At 42.5% G+C, this 20612-nt stretch overlaps 1 protein-coding gene across 1 annotated transcript in view; it reads left to right on the plus strand.

Annotated features, from left to right (window-relative positions):
- The window catches only part of SCARB2 (scavenger receptor class B member 2), a 56310-nt gene that overhangs the window by 2384 nt on the left and 33314 nt on the right, over positions 1-20612 (plus strand). Inside the window, exon 2 of the mRNA XM_017514788.2 lies at positions 15785-15942. Within this exon, the coding sequence (XP_017370277.1) occupies positions 15785-15942 (158 nt within the window). The remainder of the gene's footprint in view (positions 1-15784; positions 15943-20612) is intronic.

Raw genomic sequence — 20612 nt, forward strand, 5'->3', positions numbered from 1 at the left:
TTTTATATTTATTAGAAGCCACACAAAGAAAATACATGGGATTTGGAGTCAGATTCCATATGTTCAAATCCTGTCATTACTATTATAAGCTTTATGACTTAGCTCAAGTTACTTACCTGGTTCTTAATTTCATTGCTTGTAAAAGTGGAGATATGAGATGTTAGCTAACTTGGGCACAGCAGTGCATTTACTGTGAAACTCACAAAGTTAAGCTTTGGGTCCCTCACTTTCACAGGCTTTTCCAGAGCCCTGTACCTAATTCCATATCCCAAATTTTCCTTTTCTTAAGAAGGGCCCTTCAAATTGTATAAGCTTCAGGACCCACAAAAACGGGATTTGTCTCTGCATGTGTATTATTGTAGGACTAAGTATAAAACACTTAGAGTATTGGGCACAGAAGGAGGTGATCAATATATGGCAGTCATCTTTATTGCCACTATGGGAGAATTCATTCATAACTTGATTCTAATCTAGTTGAAATATAATCTACTGTGATATTTCTAGTTCTTTGCTTTTTCATGTGAAGATTGTCCATGCCCTGACTTGTCTACATCAAAAAGGGGAGAGGGAAAAGCGATGAAATTCAAATGAGTAGGTGTGGGAAGCTTAGTAAGATAATTCCCGTCAAAAAAGTTGCCTCAAATGATAATTGTCCTTGAAACCTGCAGTGACAACAGGTAACTGAAGACAGACTTTTTATTTTGGCCAGTGAATATAGTAGAAAGAACCAAGACAATTTTATTTCATTCTTGGCCTCAACGGTGACTGTCTTATATCAGGCAAGGCCTGTAATTGTTTCTGCTTCAGTTTTCTCATTTTCAAGAGAGGCATTATAGTACCTCTCTTCTCTTTTTCCCACACCCTCTTCCTAGGGGTATTATGAGCATTAATAAGGCATTTCCTTGCAGGCATTTGGGGCTTCATGAAGAGAGAGCTTCACAGAGACCCAACAGTTCCTTTTCCTCCCTTAGGCCTGGAAGGGCAGGAGTTTATGTTACATTTCATCTGGTAGCCCAGTGAACCGCCTTGATACCCAGTGCAGTGCCTGAGATACATGTTAAATGCCTCTTGACTCACCTGTGATCATTTTAATAGAAAGGTGTCCTCAGAATCAGCAGAACTGAGTCAAACTTTTTCTTTCTGTCCCTAAGGATTTCTTGGGCTAAGCTGAACAAGCACAATAGCAAGTTATTTAATCCCTCAAAGCCTCAGGATCCTCATTTTGAAAATATGCATAATAAGGATAAGAATACCTATGTCATAAAGTTGTCATAAGAATGAAATAATATGATTGCTATAAAGCACCCAGCACAGTGCCTCACAAATGCCTGAACGTTAACATTTGTTAGGTTTTTTTGTTTGTTTTTTGAGATGCAAGGCTGGAGCGGAGTGGCATGATCTTGGCTCACTGTAACCTCTGCCTCCTGGGTTCAAGCGATTCTTTTGCCTCAGCCTCCCGAGTAGCTGGGACTACAGGCGTGCAACACCATGCTCAGCTAATTTTTGTATTTTTAGTAGAGGCAGGGTTTCATCGTGTTGACCAGGATGGTCTTGATCTCTTGACCTTGAGATCCGCCCACCTCGGCCTCCCAAACTGCTGGGATTACATGCATGAGCCACTGCGCCCAGCATTTGTTATGTCTTTAGCTATTATTTGTCATCTGTGAATTGGAATTGGATTTACACAAGCTATGGTTCCTTCTAGCTCCAAACTTCCAAGATCCCAGGCACAGTGACCTTTAAGAGCACCTATGACACAGGCACAGTGACCTTTAAGAGCAGCTATGCAGTTCAGAATATTAAATTTGCACCCCTGATCTCTGCAGACGTGCTGGCAATTTGACTATCTCCCAGTAACAGGGAAGCAGAACTGGCCACAGTCAGAACTGGCTAACAAGGGATGGGCTGGCAAAGGAACCAGTGGGATGCTGGATACTGTTTATACCTTTTACTTCCTCCTCACAGGTCAAGGCAGGACTGTAGCATTAGGCTTCAGAGATGCAATGAACAAGACAAATACACTTCCCCTTCGTCTGGACCTGAGGCTTAGGCAAATCAGTACCAGCTGGTTTCTTTTGGGAGCCATAGCAACTTTGGAGCTGTTCTACTGATGCCTCGAGAAGTAAAATATAATCACTGATAACCAGACTGCTTTGATTGGTGACTATATGGGATCTTCTTTTTTAAAGTCAAATCAGTAAAACATCTTCATCAATGTATACATAAAGGCATTCAGCTATATATAATTTGAAAAGGCTCCTTCTTGCATATCTACTTCATTTCCCGAGTTGCCTCTATTCAAAGAAGACTTACCTTAGTCTAAAATTTTTCTTGATCAGAAAAAAACAGTAAAGATATCTTAAATCTCTTATCTTACTGTCAAGGAAATTGAGGCTCAGGAAATGGAATTGACTTATTTAAAGACAAATGGAGAGGGAGGGGTAGAGCTAGGCGCGCCAGCTGGTCTCCTGATCCTGAACCCACTTTTCCCATCTCAAGGATGACCGTACATCCCATTTGCCCGGGATAGTCCTACCTGGTTTCTTTGTACCTGTTGTTCTGGTGTAATCATGAACACCCCCTTTCCTCCAGAAGATTTCCGCTTTGGACAATAAATTCTGTGGTCACCCCCTGCCACCACATGCCACATTGTTCTTACAGACAATAATGTATCCCGATTCTTGGCTCCCTAAGGAGTTGAGGCCTACTCAAGCTAGCTCAAGCAAAATGGGATTCTTATTTTTTTCTTTTTGTAAATCTGGAAAGCTCATAGAAATCAAAGGGCAAGAACCACGGCACAGTAAGGCCTCCTGAGAGGACAATTGAAAGTGGAACGTCAGCAGGAACCAGGCACACTCTGTCTCTCCTCTGCTTTCTCCACCAACAGGCTTCCTCTGTTTACTCAGCCTGGCTCTGTACTCATCCAGGCTTGCTCAGCCCCGCCTCGGGGTGACTTTCCAGCTGCTGATCTCTCATGGACATGCTTCACCTCCTAGTTTCTCTTTTCCAAGTTTGTAATGGAGCAATGTGATTGGCTCAGCACAAGAAGAAACCACAGTGCTGTAAACAGAGGCAGCGTCATTAATCTCCTTGCAAGATTCTCTAACTCCTAAAATTATCCAGATTATTTCCTGGCTTTTAGAAACACGATCTTGTGATATCAAAATTATATTGTTTCTTTCAGTATCTTACTAATTCATGTTGACTATGAGTGCATTCCTTATTAATGATTAAGATAATACAGTAGACCACCAGTTGTCAGCATAATCCCTAGACTCTAGGAGATGCATCAAAATCACTTGTGAAAATTTAGAAAATACCAGACCCCACCCCAGACCTGCTGAATCAGACTCATTAGGAACAGAACCCAGGTTAAAGTGCTTATCATAAAACCCGTTACTGGAGGCAGGTTGCTGTGGGATAATAATCTGCAATTTTAGGAACAGGTATTTTTTAAAAAGTTCTTTATACTTGTATAGTGATTATTTTAGCGCATGTCTTCATTCCTTAAGATGATAATTCTAATTGAGGATATTACTACTAATAATTACTATTAATCTGCAAGTTTACATTAAAGGAAATATTATTTGGTGAGGAGGGGAAGGTTCCTGCCTGTGAAAACTTCTTTGCTTTATTGTTTAATAAAATACAAGACTTCATTCTGTCAGGCCACAGCAAAGGGGCCATCTGTTCTGCCAGACATTTGCTTGTTTCGCAGGAAGAATTGGGAGGTAGAATTATAAGCTCATTAATGAAAACACAGGATGTTGGCCAAGCAACTAGACATTCCTGGCCATATCATCAAGATATGTGCTATCTATACATGATACACTAAGGAAGGGACCATTTCTAATTCAAGCTGATGACTGGAAAAAACCACCAAGGGAAACTGAAGACCACTTTAGGTGTTTGCTTTCTATATCTAAAAGCACCTTTAGGTACATGCTGTCACAGTCATTCTTTTATTTGGCAAGTATTTACTGGGTGTGTACCATTTGCAAGGCAGTGTGCTAAGAGCTATGGATATAACACTGAACAAGATGCAGTCTCTACCCTTACAGATGTTCTAATCCAATTCAAACTCCTGGGCCCCTTCATACTCTTAAAAATTACTGAGGACCCCAAATAACTTATGTTTCCGTGGGTTATACCTATTGATATTTACAATATTAGAAATTGAAAGTGATATGTATTTTTGAGAAATTTTTAAAACAGAAGAATACACAAGTCCAAATGTGACATCATTACACATCATGTGGCCTCTGGAAAACTCCACTCTACACTCAGAAAGAATAGAATAAAAAAGGCAAATGATACCTTAGTATTAACATAAAAATAGTTTTGACCTTATGGGCCTTCCTGAGAAGGTCTTAGGGCCCCCTGAGGGGTCCTGAGATCATACTTTGAGAACTGTTGATCTAGTTTTCATTTAATTAATTATTCTGATTTTTAGAATATTTAAAAAAATACATAGTATCAGTTTTATATTCCTGTAAGGCCAGTTTGGAAGCTGTATTGTTAATGTTTTCAAACAACCAGGATTTTGCTTAGTGTGTCTTTCATTTACTGTGTCCTTTTAGCTTTCCCATGAGTCCAGCGTTAAAAACAGTAGTTTGGGCCATCAATAATTCCGATTCCACAATCTCCTGTCTTTTACTGAGTGCTGATCAGAGTAGAGAAGAGCATTCATATCTCTGTAATTGAATTACTCAATAATTCCCTTCTAGCCTCAGCCCTGCAGGGATTTTCAACCCATATGACGTAGTTTGGTATTTTAATCTAGTACGAAAGCTCTCCTTGAAGGTAGAGGTCCTGTCATATTTAGTTTTGTGTCTTTTCTTACTGGCAAATGCAATGTCTTATATCAAACAGAGGGTCAGTAAGTATTACTTGGATGAATAGAGAAAACTATGTCTTTGGAAATGATTTTGTTTGCATTTTGTTGTTTAGTCTCACATTTCGTCGCACTCTAAGGCCAGTGATCACGTTTGTCTCATGAATGATGTATACCTTGAAAATCTGGAAACTCCACCCATTGGTCCAGATTTCCAGCTTCTCTTGAAACATGTGGATGCTCTTTGGTGCTGGCCATACCAAGTTCTGTGTGACAGCTGTCTGGCCAGAAAAGAGGCTGACCCTTAAAAGAGACCTACCTTCCCTGTTTCCTGCTGTCTTAGTCCATTCAGGCTGCTGTCACACAATAGCATAGACTTGGTGGCTTACATACAATAGAAATGTATTTCTTACAGTTCTGGAGGCTGGGAAGTCCAAGATCAAGGCCCTGGCAGATTTGGTGTCTGGTGAGGGCTCACTGCCTCATAGATTATGGTCTTCTCACTCTAACTTCACGTGGTGAGTAAGCTCTTTGGGGTCCCTTTTATAAGAGAACTAATCCCATTTGAGAGGGCTCTATGCTCATGACCTAATCACCTCCAAAGGCCCTGCCTCCTAATCTTACCACCTTGGGGGTGAGGATATCAACACAGGAGTTTTGAGGGGACATAAACATTCAGACCACAGCACCCACTGTCCTTTGCACCCTTATTGGCTCCCAAGACCCAGTGAAGGTGTCTGTTGCTGTGCATGTGCTGTTATCTTTCTTAGAGTAGAGGAATATCTCTCTATATCTGACACTCCTTAACAAAAGAAGGAAAATGAAGGCTAGCTTGAGAGGATCATGTGTTTAACAGAAATGGGAGAGGGTGTGTTTCTTTGTAGAAATGAATATTGTTGTTGGGGTTTGACATGTTAGCAAATGTACCAACCCACGATCTGTATCACTCGTTTGTCCTAGCCTTCTGGCCCCTTCAGCTTCTGAATTTTACACACTTTCCAGAGAGAGTGTGAGGCAGAATGCCTTTGTTAAACTAATGTAATCACTCACCGCAAGTCCCATTTTTTTATATTCCTTTTTTTGATTGACAAGTCAGAATTGAACCTATTTAGGGTATGCAACATGATGTTTTGAGAGGGTTATAGATATACACAGATATACATAGTGAAATGGCTAAATCAAGCAATTTAACATACATGTTACCTCAACCGCTTATCTTTGTTTTGAACACTTAAAATCTAATCTCAGCATTTTTCAAATATACAGTGTTTTGGGTTTTTTGTTTTGTTTTGGTTTGGTTTTATTTATTTATTTTTTTGAGATAGGGCCTCTCTCTGTCACCCAGGCTGGAAAACAGTGGCACAACCATGGCTCACTGCAGCCTTGACCTCCTGGGTTCAAGCCATCCTTCTGCTTCAACCTCTAAAGTAGCTGGAACTACAGATGTGCACCACCATGCCAGGCTAATTAAAAAAATTTTTTTTGTAGAGATGGGGTCTTGTTATGTTGCCCAGGCTGGTCTCCATTTCCTGAGCTTAAGCAATCTTCCCACCTTTGCCTCCTAAAGTGCTGGGATTATAGGCATGGGCCACTGTGCCTGGCCCAATATATTATTCACTGTAATCACCATGATGTACCATAGATCTCTTGAATTTATTCATATCAAACTGAAATTTTGTGTCCTTTGACTAACATCTCACCAGTCCTCCCAGCCCCCACAATTCCCCTTTTAAGGGTATTTTCTTTTAACACTGTACTTCTGATAATCAACAGTAATGGAAGAGGAGACATAGAAATAGGTAGGTGATGAAAATATTACTTATTTCAATTTTGAGAGATATAATCACAACCAACAGGTTGCAAAATAATGAGATTGGCTGTACAAGTTACACACAGAATGTGGGCCTTGTTTCCATGGCTTTATTTCTTATTTATTCACATCTTAAAATCCTCTTTCTCACCACCCCCATATATGTTTCCCCCCTTCCCAATTTCCACCTGGTTCTATGTTTAAATTGCTATCCGGTAGCTGGTTTTTTTCCCCTTTAAGTCATCCATTCTCAAACTTGGCTGCACATTTATAATCACCTAGAAACTTTCAAAAATAAGTTAGTGGGTATTTTGTAGCAGGAGGTTTTTTGGGATTGCCGTTCCACCATATGTAATTTATAAACAAAGTAACAGCTCACCCATGAGCTAGCATTTGAATCTGAACTATCAGAACTCATTAGTTAAAATTATGACAGTTACAATTAAATCAAAATGAATTAAGCAACAGTGACATAAATAAATGAATGCCAATACATTTTTACTGAGTTAAAATAAGGTCAGGAATAAGAGTAGAATGTTAATGGCAGTTTATTTCGTTTAGCTCAATAGAGAATAAGTATAAACAGTGGAAATAAATTACTGCAAGAGTCTGGGTTGGGTTTGCTTCATTTCGGGGAGCAATTTTAAAAAGCAAAGCAAATCAATTGGTGTTTTGCCATTTGAAGAGTTTTATTAATCTGGAGTCCAGTACACAATTAGGCCAATACACCATCCATACACAATTAGGCCAAGCTCTCCAAGTTGGTCTGCATTACCTCTGGGTGAATTTAGACTGTGCAGATGGCAACATGGATGCTTAAGTTGTGTTTAATTATTAAATAGCACTTTACTGACCTAAGGAACAACCAGTAGTGCTCTTGAGTTTCGAAACTTTCCTTAAAAGTATTATGGATTCCCGTGAAAGCCTAATGCATTCCCTGAGTGCTTATTTTTATCACTTGGAAGTGGCTTACATCAGGACAGCTGGTTTAACGATTCTCATGGTGTTGCCTTCCTGAAAGACTGCTGTCAGGCTGACGTGGGTTGTGGCTGTATTAAATCATGTCAGTGTTCAGCTTTCAAGCTAATCCGGGCTGCATCTGATCCTTCATCTACAGGTCAGGTGTCAGCCTGGCCAGCGACTCTATGTCCACTACACACAGCTCAGAGAGGCTGTTCTCAGTTCTGCTTCTGCCCAGCCTTCTGGGAACCCAAATGGAAGCTTATGCTGATTGAAAATTCTTTTACTTTTGTTTTAAAACAGTCTCCCTTCATGCATGGTAAAAACTATTATGCTTCTCCAGTAATTCAAGAAATGCAAGTTCAAACAAGAAGATGCTATTTTGCCGCTACTAAAGAAGAAAAAATTTCTGAAAACCTTGAACACCAATTTTGGGCTGGATATGCTGAAATAGTTGCTCAGACACTGCTTTTGGAGCAATGTGTTGATATTCAAAGGCTCTTGAGTTCATGAAAACTTTTTGTCCCTAGACCCAATAATCCCACTCTAGGAGTCTATTTGAATAAATTATTCACTGATTTTGTCTGGGTGTGCGGTGCCTCACACCTGTAATCCCAGCACTTTGGGAGGCCAAGGTAGGTGGATCACTGAAGGCCAGGAGCTAGAGACCAGCCTGGCCAACATGGTGAAACCCCATATCTTTTAAAAATACAAAAGGTAGCCGGGTGTGGTGGTATGAACCTGTAATCCCAACTACTCCAGTGGCTGAGGCATGATAGTCACTTGAACCCAGGAGGCAGAAGTTGCAGTGAGCCAAGATTGCACCACTGCACTCCAGCCTGGGCGACAAGAGCAAGACTCTGTCTCAAAAAAAAACATATATTATTCATTGATTTGGACAAATATATTCAAGAACATTTACTTCAGCATGAAAACGCCACAAATGTCCTATAGTAAAAGAATGATTAGGCTGGGTGCAGTGGCTCACACCTGTAATCCCAGCACTTTGGGAGGCTGAGGGGGGTGGATCACCTGAGGTCAGGAGTTTGAGACCAGCCTGGTCAACATGGTGAACCACCCACCCTCTGCATCCCCCCTATCTCTACAAAAAATACAAAAATTATCCAGGTGTGGTGGCCAGCACCTGTAATCCTAGCTACTTAGGAGGCTGAAGCAGGAGAATTGCTTGAACCTGGGAGGCAGAGGTTGCAGTAAGCCGAGATTGTGCCACTGCTCTCCAGCCAGGACAACAGAGTAAGACTCCATCTCAAAAGAAAAAAAAGAATGTTTAAATAAACTGATTTGGTATATTTTATAAAATAAACTAATACAGTGGATTAGTATACAGACGTTAAAACAACAGTTTCAAAAACTATTTAATAACATGATGTGGATTACAGGGGAATTAAATTTTCTTCCTTTTACTTTCTTCATTGTCCAAATTTTCTGTAACAAATACGATAGAGTTGGTAGGGAGTGGATGAAGTAACATTTACCTGATTTAAAGTAACAATAGGCCTGGCTCAGTGGCTCACACCTGTAATCCCAGCACTTTGGGAGGCTGAGGCAGGTAGATCACCTGAGATCAGGGGTTTGAGATTAGCCTGACCAACATGGTGAAGTCCTATCTCTACTAAAAATACAAAATTAGCCAAGTGTGATGGTGCACACCTATAATCCCAGTTACTCCAGAGGCTGAGGCAGGAGAATCACTTGAACCTGGGAGGCGGAGGTTGCCGTGAGCCCAGATCATGCTATTGCACTTCAGCCTGGGCAACGGAGTGAGACTCTGTCTCAAAAAAATTAATTAATTAAAAAAAAATCAATAGCCTCATTTGTGAACAGAAATTGGAGGCAACACATGACTTTTTCTGCACATTTGTAGTAATATTATCTACTTTAAACATCTCTTTTAATATGAATATAGAAATTTCTATAGATTGATAATTTATCATGATTTCTAGATATTTTCCCCTTAGATAAATGTGATATTTTATTGCTTACAAGTCTATTTTGTTCCTTGTTACCTCAAGGAGTTTTCAGAATTCACCAATAAAATGGAAGGTAGGAATTCTTGTTCTACCATTATATCCTCAATACCTAGAACTGTGGCTGGCACAATTGCTAAGTTAATATTTATGGAAAGAATGAAAGAGTTTCATCAATTTTAAGGTTGTGAAAATCCTATGCTATGCTTGCTATGAAAAAGGATTTTATAAAAAAAAATTCATTAGAACCAAAATTGCTAAAGACAGATCTGACAGACTTAGAACTAATACTTATGTGCCTTTGGCATATTAATTATGCATAAAAATGAACCTGCTAATTCCAAACTAGTCTTAACCATTTATGAAAAGAGGCCAGAATATCTCCTTGGAGAATAATATTTGCACCTAAGAAAGTTACTGTCTCTTCTTGATTCTGCGGTACTGAAATTCAGATCACCTTTCTCTCACGTATTATTTAGAATATGTAGCATTTTGCCACATTGAAGACTTTACCAGGAAGAACGAGGTAAACAGCAGAAGAGGAATGCCTGGCACAGCATTGTGCTATACGCTACAGTATCATCTGTTTCTTCATTGTTTATTGTGTCCCTTCTGTGCCAGAAACCATATTGTGTGCTGGGGATCCATGAAAAAGATACAGTCCTTAGTATCAGACCCAATCTGATACTAAAGACCAAAAAACACATTTTCTTTATAAAACTTGTGAAGTTTCATGAAAGTAATGAGAACGCACAGCCCAGAGGGGCCTTCTGAGAGATGGCACTTCTGAATTGAGCCCTGAAGCCCAAGTAGAGGTGAACCAGGTGCTGCCGGCCCTGCAGAGACTTCTGGGTGAAGGGCAGTGAGTGACTCAGGCCAAGGCACTGCCTGAGAACTTGTGTGGTGGGTGCGAGGAAACAGTAGATGGTTGCGTGTTGCTGGTGCATAAAGTGCCTACCAGGAAATGATGGATAGTAACAGGTGACACGGTTGCATCAGATCACAACAGGTCAAGGACTGAGGACTTTATCCTGGGAGCAGTAGTAGAGTGTCTATTCCATTAGGCACTTTTGACAGGCTTCTCTGAAGGCTCAGGTGGATGAAGCAATTGAAAGGAAAAAGGCTGGAGAGAGGGAGACCATTTAGGAGCGAACATACAGTATTGTCACAGTCCAAGCCATGATCAAGTGAGCCTTGGGGTAGAAATGGGGAAGAGGAGAGGTGAAATCAGCAGGACTTAGTGATCAACTGGGGAGAAAATCATGAGTCCATTTTGGTCATGTTGTCTTGGAGCAGCCTGTGAGATGTTCAGATGGGGAGATTTTAGCACGGATCTATGCCACTGGAAGGATCCAAATAATTTCAGGCGTCAGCTGTTTGCTAGGCTGAATTACTGGGTCTTGCACATAATTTTTTACTCCCTGTTACATGCGTGTTGGTTTTGTGTCCTTAGCTAAATTTCTTCTTACAAACAGGGCCTATGCCTGTTTGCAGGGCATAATCCGGGCACATAGAAAGCTCTTAATAGGTACATATTGGCTGATTAACTGAAAAGTATGTTTTTCAGTCCAAATTATTAATTTAGGTGTTGACACTGTGAATTTACTGTATAACTTGATAATGTTCCAGCATTTTGTTTTAGTGGTAGTGCCATAGTACTGTGCATGGAAAAACCCATCATGCCTGTCTTGGTTAAAATCAATAAGCAACAGTTATACTGTGACTCCACAATGCCAGTCTTAATATCCAGAGTCACACTGTAAAACTGATTTAAGACCTTATGCTGATTTTTCATTTAGTGTAACTAGGAAGACTCAGCTGATTACAAGGTTTGTCTGGTGGCTGTCACCATCACAGCAGAACCCTCGGTGAGGAGGATCAGTTGTTCCCAAGCCATGGCTTTCTGTTCAGACTGGCAAAGGGCACTTTTGAGCCGGACACTAGCTCCTTGTATCTGGTGGAATGAATGACTTCCTGTGCCAGACAGTCCACAGTCTTGAGGCTGAGGTTTTTATTTGTTGGTTTCTCAGGCCTGCCTTTGCCGAGCAAGCTCCTGGGAGTACACACTTGAATGCTCTGAAGATAATGAGAAGGGGCAGAAATTAGAAATTTAAGTCAAAACACAGCCCTCTCTGGACCATCTTGTGGCAGGAGGTTGAGGTGCTTTCTTTGGACACATTAACATAACTGGGGCTGCGCGGCCACCTGGAAACTCTGGAGTTGAATTTTCCCTTTCTCGGTTCCTCATCTGTGGGCTCCTGACTGGGAGCTGACTGTGATCTCGTGCAGCTGCCTGGTTTCCTTTCCTCCACTTGACAGGGGTGACACTCCAGGAAACCCTGAGAGTTCAGAGTCCCGAGAGTTCAGAAGTTATGGCTTCTCCATAGTTTCGCTGTCACTCTGGGCTAGAGTTGCCAAATAAAATACAGGACACCCAATTAAATTTGAATTTCAGATAAACAACAAATAATATTTTAGCATAAGTCTGTCTCATGTGATATTTCAGTTCAGTCCGATGTATCAATTGTTAACATCCTGTCATATTCACTTTATCTCTCCGATGCACTTTTTCTTGAATTATTTGAATGTAAGTTGTAGATAACACATACTTTGTTCCTAAATCCTGCAGCAAGCATCTCCTATGAATAAAAGCATTTTTGACATAGCCCATTCAATATTTGGGACATAATTATATCATAAAATTATTTGTCGTTTATCTGAAATTCAAATTTAACTGGGTATCTTGGGTTTCATTTGCTAAATCTGGCAACTCTACCCTCAGGGTGTCATGGGGTGGCAGCTGCTGGATGGTGGAGCACGGGCTTTGCAAACCTGCAGACCTGGACTTGGTCAGATTCGATTTTACTTACTGGCTTTGTGACTTGAGACAGCCAGTGCCACCATTTCTTTGTCTGCAAAATGGGGTTTTTTATTTTGTGGTATCAATGTGAAACTCAGAGGTAATACACATTATAAAGCCCCTAGCACAGCACCTGATTTTAGCAGACTCACAGTAAATTGCAGCTGGTGTAGTAGTAATGGTAACTGAATGATAACTGTCCTTCTCTGAGCTGAAAGTGAGAGAACAAAAATAAAGACACAACTGTTTCAGAAATGTTGACAGCTGTATTTACAACTTCCCTCTGTTCTCTCATTCCCTCTCTCCCTACTTAGTGCACTTGCACGCGAGCGCGCGCGCACACACACACACACACACATTCTCTCTCCAACACTGTGATCTACTCTGGGATTGACAGAGGTTTCTTGACAAACATCCAGCTTGTAAGGTGGAAGAAAAGAGACACATGAAAGGAGCAGGAAAAGCCACCATTCTTGAGGGCAAGATTTGAACAGAGTACAAGGGGCTGTGATAATTTGTCTGGGTGCCGTTGACTCAGCTAAGAAGTGGCCAGAGAAGGGGCAGGGGAGTGGAGGCAGACAGAGGAGAAGCCCCGCCTATAACACAGCTGGATTGGTTGTGACTCTGGTATGCTGTTGTCAAGGACTGTTTTTATTGTTCTTGTTAGTTTTTCATTTGCTTTGTTTCATTAAGAAGTCAAATGTACTAAATGTTTATTTCTGTCCTGAAAGTCAGAGGCACAAGATCAGGTCAGACTGTTTACACATGTCAGAACAGCCAGGTTTACCCTTCCTTTGGAAACCGCCTCTTTCTGGAAACTCTTCCACTTGTCGTTGGATTTACGGTTGCTTAAGAGCTGGATGCAAGCCCAGCAAGATAAACCCGGGAGGTTAGCCATCTGTTCATTTAAGTTTGCTGATTATCTCAGGGTTCCTAATTCTAATGTGATTTTCTTCACGTGAACAAATAAATGAGATCTCAAGTCCTTTCTCAACTGCAAATTGCACACATTATGATGCCTGTCAGGAAAAATTAGGCAGGAATACAGAGTGCTCACTCAAGTGTCCTGACAGTAATAGGAAGTGAAGTGTGGTAGAGCCGAGAGTGGGGGCGGCTGCTCCTGGGCCTCTGCCACAGAGCTGACCGCAGCTGAGGCAGCGTCAGGCTTGCCTTTGTTTTGCAAGAACGGAGGAAAGCCAAGATGAAGTGGGTTCTGTTTGCATCCACTCCTCCCCGCCTTAGGGTCTATCCATAACATCTTACAGAATCTGAGTTTCTTAGATTCATTTAAAAAAAAAAAAGATAAGGGAAAAAAATTTTTTTTTCCTGCTTATGTAATTTATTGCTGTTGTAAAAATCCAAACAAAAGCAACAGTGAATGTAAGAATTCTCCTAATCCAGACCTGAATTATAACTGGTACAAATTCTGAACACTGAAAACTCACATTTTGGTTTATTTATTTGCAGTCTGTGCTTTTATTTTATTTTTGTACTTCAGTCGTTTTGACTGTAAAAATACAAGGCTTTTCTCCATTAACAGATGGAGGACTATTGGGAATACCAGGTGTTGGGTTTCTGCCTGTTAACCTCAGGCATTGTATTTATCAGGCCTCTGCTGCCATGGTGAGTAACAAATGACTCCCCAGTCTCATTGCTTATAACAGTAATATGTGGGTGTGCAGGCTGGCTGCAGTTTGAGCTCAGCTGGCTCAGTGGAACAAGGCTAGACTCCAGGCCTGTGGTCAGCTTTAGGACTAGTCTGCACATCTCCATTTTAGAACCTAGGCTGAAGGATCAGCAGCTACCTGTGGCTTGCTATTCTCTTGGCCGAGGGTGGCAACTTCAAGATGGCAGATGGAAACTTGTCATGCATCTTAAGGCCTTCACGCCAAATTGATGCCCTGCCATTCCACCCACATCCTCTTGGCCAAATCTAGTCACGTGGCCTAGCCGGAAGTCAGTGAGGCAGGGAGAATAGTCACCTCTAGGGGAGCTGTGGTGTATTAATTTGCTAGGGCTTCCCAAATAAATACAACAGACTGGGTGGCTTAGGCAACAGAAATATGTCTCATAGTTCTGGATGTCGGAAGTCTGAGATTGAGGTGTTGGCAGAGTTGGTTTCTTCTGAGGCCTGTCTCTTTGGCTTGTAGAGGGCTGTGTGCCCTGTGTGTTTTCACATGGCCTTCCTTCTGTGCTTGTCTGTGTCTCAGTTTCCTCCTCCAGTAAGGACACCAGTCCTAGTAGATCATGACCTCATTTAACCTCATCAGCTCTGTAAAGACTCTGACTCCAAATACAGGCACATTGTGAAGTCTTGGGGATTAGGACTTCAGCATAGGAATTTAGAGCCTGGGGACATTATTCATTCTATAACACAGAACAGGGGAGGGAAGTGAAGGAGGGATTGTGCACAGAGTGCGGTCTCCATTGGCAGCTAACCTCAGTGAGGCTCAGCCTCCTGGTTTTTGAAACAGGGATAGGCAATTACATTTTAGGGTTTTTGGGGGTCTGATAAGAAAATACATTTAAAGCTCCTGGTGGTGGAGGCAGTAGGGATGGATGTGGTTCTACTTGAAGGGGAAGGGCCAAAACTGGCCTTCCTGGGCCCTTCCCCTTGTTCTTCTCTCATCTGGGCAAACCGAGAGTGTATGGTGCTTCTCAGCAGAGCTTAACTTCTACAGAAGATTCTACCATCCATGGAAGCTTCAAAAATAACAAAACCAGCAGGCCCTTTAGGCACTCAATCTGTGGTCTAGGTTTTGGTCGCACTATGCTTCGTGCTTCCGCCCATGAATTGTCTTTAGTACCTTTCCTTTACAAATATTTATTTATTTATTTATTTTGAGACAGTCTTGCTCTCTCACCCAGGCTGGAGTGCAGTGGCATGATCTTGGTTCACTGCAACCTCCACCTCCTGGGTTCAAGCAAGTCTCCTGCCTCAGCCTCCCGAGTAGCCAGGATTACAGGCATGGACCACCACACCCAGCTGATTTCTTTTAATAGACACAGGAATTCACCATGTTGGCTAAGCTGGTCTCGAACTCCTGACCTCAAGTGATCCACCCACCTCTGCCTCCCAAAGTGCTGGGATTACAGGCATGAGCTACCAGGCCTGGCCCCTTTACAAATATTTATCAAAGGCCTTCTATGACTTAGAACTGTGGGCTCTATTGGTGTAAGATATGGCCCTATTCTCAGGAGACTGCAATTGAATGCCTGTGAAATGATTAAAATAATGATCTCAGAGGTCGGGTCCCTTCCTCTGCCTCTTGGGTTCAAAGCCAACTACTGCCTTACATTTTTGAAAATCTCCTTTTGGTTTTCTTCCTTAGAATATTGTGTTAAGGAATGGTACCGAGGCCTTTGACTCCTGGGAGAAGCCCCCTCTGCCTGTGTATACTCAGTTCTATTTCTTCAACGTCACCAATCCAGAGGAGATCCTCAGAGGAGAGACCCCTCGGGTGGAAGAAGTGGGGCCGTATACCTACAGGTGAGTCTTGACCGCCTCCTGTCATGCAAGAAATGCAGAGTGACCCCAATGTGGCTTGAGTCCTTGGCTCTTCCCAAGAGCAGGGCTCCAGGGCTGTGTGGAGAGCACAGGTTCTAGTTTCATTGTCTGAAATGCTGCTGATGTTTTTTATGTGTGTGTGTGACACCTCAGCAGAGAATGGCTTTGTGGACTGGGCCAAGTCTCAGCATGTTGTGTTTTAAGTGCAGTGGCTTCCTCCTGAGTTGGCAGACTGTGGTTGTGAAACCATAAAGAGTTACTCCTCACCCTGACCCTTTTAAGGTTGCCCCTTGATATTCTTTTTTAATTTTATTTCTTTTAAGAGACAAGTTCTGGCTTTGTTGCCCAGGCTAGAGTGCAGTAGAGCAATCATAGCTCACTGCCACCTCCAACTCCTGGGCTCAAGCGATCCTCCTGCCTCAGCCTCCCGAGTAGCTAGGATTACAAGTGTTTACCACCATACTTGGATAATTTTTTCTGTAGAGATGAGGTCTTGATATGTTGCCCTGGCTGGTCTCGAACTCCTGGGCTGAAGTGATCCTCCCGACTCAGCCTCTCAAAGTGTTGTGATTACAGGCATGAGCACCACCATACCCGGCTACCCGTTGATATTCTTAAGTGACTTTTATGGCCTCCCTCCATTTCCATTCCTCACATAACTACTTTTAAATCAGTTCTAGAATTCACTGTTGTCTGGGACAGATCTTTCTATTTCTTACCCCCTCCTTTTTCCCACCCATCCTGGGTATAAGCTATAAGCAATTGGCCGTGGCTGTTAGAGTCTTTGCTGGTGACCACCAATTCCAAACACTGGGAAATTGCTTTAATCATTTTTAGATGATTAGTTGAGGGAGATGCTTGAATCAGAGCATTTTCTGTTACAATCTTCCCCTTTCCCCATTACAATACCTCCTCCCTCCCCCGCACAATAATCATTTCAATAAAGTCTCTCCTTGCCATGCTAGAAACAAATTAATAGAGGAAGCAGACAATAAGATCTTTCTTCTTCAGAACTGCTGAATGATAAAAATGCCTTGCAATTCTTTGTAATCGATTGCTCAATAAATCATTGCTGACTGTTTCATGTGTTATGAATCGGTACTATTCTCAGTGGTGGGAATTCAGAGATAAAAATTGTAGTTTCTGCTTTGGGTGCTCATGCTCTGACTCGAGTCAGATGACCCATTTTGAGTCCTGCCTCTGCAATTTACTAGTACTCTGTGCTTTTGTTTTCTTATCTATAAAATGGGGATAAAAATAGGACCTCCTCCACATGGTTGTTATGAAGATTGAGTCAATGCATCAGTATTTATAAAGTGCTTAGACTAGTGCCTAGCACATAATTAGCGATAATTAAGTGTTCGCTCTTACTATTAGTTGGATTAGGCTATTTTTGCATTACTTTAAAGCCCGGTGGCTCCCGCCTGTAATCCCAGCACTTTGGGAGGCTGAGGTGAGCAGATCATGAGGTCAGGAGATCGAGACCATCCTGGCTAACACAGTGAAACCCCGTCTCTACTAAAAATACAAAAAATTAGCTGGGCGTGGTGGCACGTACCTGTAGTCCCAGACACTCGGGAGACTGAATCATTTGAACCTGGGAGGCAGAGGTTGTAGTGAGCTGAGATCTCACCACTGCACTCCAGCCTGGGAGACAGAGCGAGACTCTGTCTCAAAAAAAAAAAAAAAAAAAAAAAAAAAAAAAAGACAGAAAAAATACCTGAGATTGGGTAATTTAGAAAGAAAAGAGGTTTAATTGGCTTTCAGTTCTGTAGGCTGTACACACATGGCAGACTGGCTCTGCTCTGCTTCTGGGGAAGCCTAGGGAGCCTTTACTCATGGCAGAAGGCAAAGCAGGAGCAGGCACATTATATGGCGAAAGCAGGAGCGGGAGCAAGGGGTGAGGAGGTGCCACACTTTACAACAACCAGATCTTGTGAGAACTCACCCACTATTGTGAGGATAGCACCAAATCATGAGGGATCCTCCTCTATGACCCAAACACCTCCCACCTGGCCCCACCTCCAACACTGATGATTACAGTTCATCATGAGATTTGGAGGGGACATCCAAACTATATCATTCCACCCCTGGCCTCCATATTACATGTCCTTCTCACATGTCAAAATATAATCATCCCTTCTCAATAGTCCCCCAAAGTCTTGACTCATTCCAGCATTAACTCAAAGTTCTAAGTCCCAAATCTCATCTAGAGATGAATTCCTTCCACCTATAAGCCTATAGAATCAAAACAAGTTATTTCCTTCCAAGATACAATGGGGGTGTCAGCATTGGGCAAACATTCCCATATGAAAAGGGAGAAATTGGCCATAAGAAAGGGGCTACAGGCCTCAAGGAAGTCTGAAACCCAACAGGGCAGTTATTAAATAATAGAACTCCAAAATAATCTCCTTTCACTCTGTGTCTCACATCCAGAGCATGCTGGTGCAAAAAGTGGGCTCCCAAGGCCTTAGGAAGCTCTGCCCCTGTAGTTTTTTTATGCTGAGATTGCAAGCTGTTGGTGGCTCTACCATTCTTGGGTCTGGAGGATGGTGGCCTTCTTCCCACAACTCCACTAGGCAGTGCCTCAGTGTGAAGCCTTCAGCTCCACATTTCCCCTCCTCACTGCCCTAGTAGAGGTTCTCTTGAGGGCTCTGCCCTTGCAGCAGGCTTCTGCCTGGACACCAGGTTTTTCTCATACATCTTCTGAAGTCTAGGCAGAGGTTGCGAAGCCTCCTTCACTCTTGCACTCTGTGTTCCTGGAGGCTTAACACCAGATGGAAGCTGCCAAAGCTTATGGCTTGCACCTTCCAGAGGAGTTGCCCAAGCTGTACCTGAGCCCCTTTGAACCACAGCTGGAGCTGGAGCAGCTGGGATGTGGGAAACAGCACAGGGCAGTGGTGCCCCTGGCCTGGTCCCTGAAACCACTTAGTCCTCCTAGATCTCAGGGCCTGTGATGGGAGGGGCTGCCTCAGAGATCTCTGGAATGCTTTCAAGGCCTTTTCCCGATTGTCTTGACTATCAGCACTTGGCTCCTTTTTAGTTATGCAAGTCTTTCTAGAAATGGTTGCTCTACAGTCTACTTGAATTTATCTCCCCATAAAAATCTTTTGTTTGTTTTGTGTTTGAGACAGGGTCTCACTCTGTTGCCAGGCTAGAGTGCAATGGCATGATCACAGCTCACTGCAGCCTTGACTTCCTGGGCTCAAGGGATTTTCCTGCCTCAGCCTCCCAAGTAGCTAGGACTACTCAGGCAAGTGCCACCACGCCTGGCTAATTTTTAACTTTTTCCGTAGAGACAGAGTCTCCCTGTATTGCCCAGGCTGTGGAAATACTTTTCCTTTCTCTGTCACATGGTCAGGTTGCAAATTTCCAAACCTTTATATTCTGCTTCCCCTTTAAATATAAGGTCCAACTTTAAGTCATTTATTTACTCCCACATCAGAGTGTAGGCTGTTAGAAGCAGCCAGGCTACATCTTGAGTGCTTTGCTGCCTAGACATTTTTTCTGCCAGATATATCCTAAATTGTCACTCTCAAGTTCAAACTTCCACAGATCCCTGGGGTGTGAACACAGTGCAGCCCAGATCTTTGTTAAGGCATGACACATGTGCCCTTTGCTCCCGTCCCAGTAAGTTCCTCATTTCTATCTGAGACCTTTTCAGACTGAACGTCACTGCCCATGTCATTGTCAGCAATTTGTTCACAATCATTTAATAAGTCTCTAAGGCATTCCAAACTTTCCCTCATCTTATCTTCTTCTGAGCCCCCCAAACTCTTCTATTCTCTCCCTATTACCTGGTTCCACAGCTGCTTCCACATTTTCAGCTATCTTTATAGCAGTGCTTGACCCTCAGTACCAGTTTTCTAAATTAGGCTGTTATTACATTGCTGTAAAGAAATCCCTGGCTGGGCACGGTGGCTCATGCCTATAATTCCAGCATTTTGGGAGGCTGAGGGGGGTGGAACTCTTGGAACACTTAAGGTCTTGATTTCGAGACCAGCCTGGCTAACATGGCAAAACCCCACCTCTACTAAAAATACTAAGATTAACCTGGCATGGTGGTGCCTGCCTATAATCCCAGCTGGTCAGGAGGCTAAAGACAGGAGAATTTCTTAAACCTACGAGGCAGAAGTTGCGGTGAGCTGATATCACACCATTGCACTCCAGCCTGGGTGACAGAGCGAGGCCCTGTCAAGAAAGAAAGAAAAGGGAGGGGAGGGGAGGTGGGGGAAGGAGGGGGCAGGGCAGGGCAGGGCAGGCCCCACCTCCAACACTGGGGATCATTTTTCAACATGAGATTTGGAGGGGACATCAAAACTATATCATTGGTCTTCGTGGATTAATTGTTTTAGTCTGTACAAATCAATATATAGAATTATAAAGATGAACCCTGTTGCCATCTGAAGAAATGTAAGAAAATACTTGGGTCCTCATTTTAAAACGCCATTTTGTGTGTGTTTTATGCCTAAGGAAACAATGTAGAAGGTTGTATTTCAGGCTCTCCTGCTGAGGACAATTAGAAGTTCAACCAGGATCAGGATCTAAGGGTCTTATTTGTTGTTGTTGTTGTTGTTATTGTTTTTAAATGAAATTCCTTAAGATGTGATGGAGAGGGCCGGGCGCGGTGGCTCAAGCCTGTAATCCCAGCA

This window comes from Cebus imitator, unplaced genomic scaffold (genome assembly GCF_001604975.1).
Source record: "Cebus imitator isolate Cc_AM_T3 unplaced genomic scaffold, Cebus_imitator-1.0 Scaffold537, whole genome shotgun sequence".
Taxonomy (NCBI): Eukaryota; Metazoa; Chordata; class Mammalia; order Primates; family Cebidae; genus Cebus; species Cebus imitator.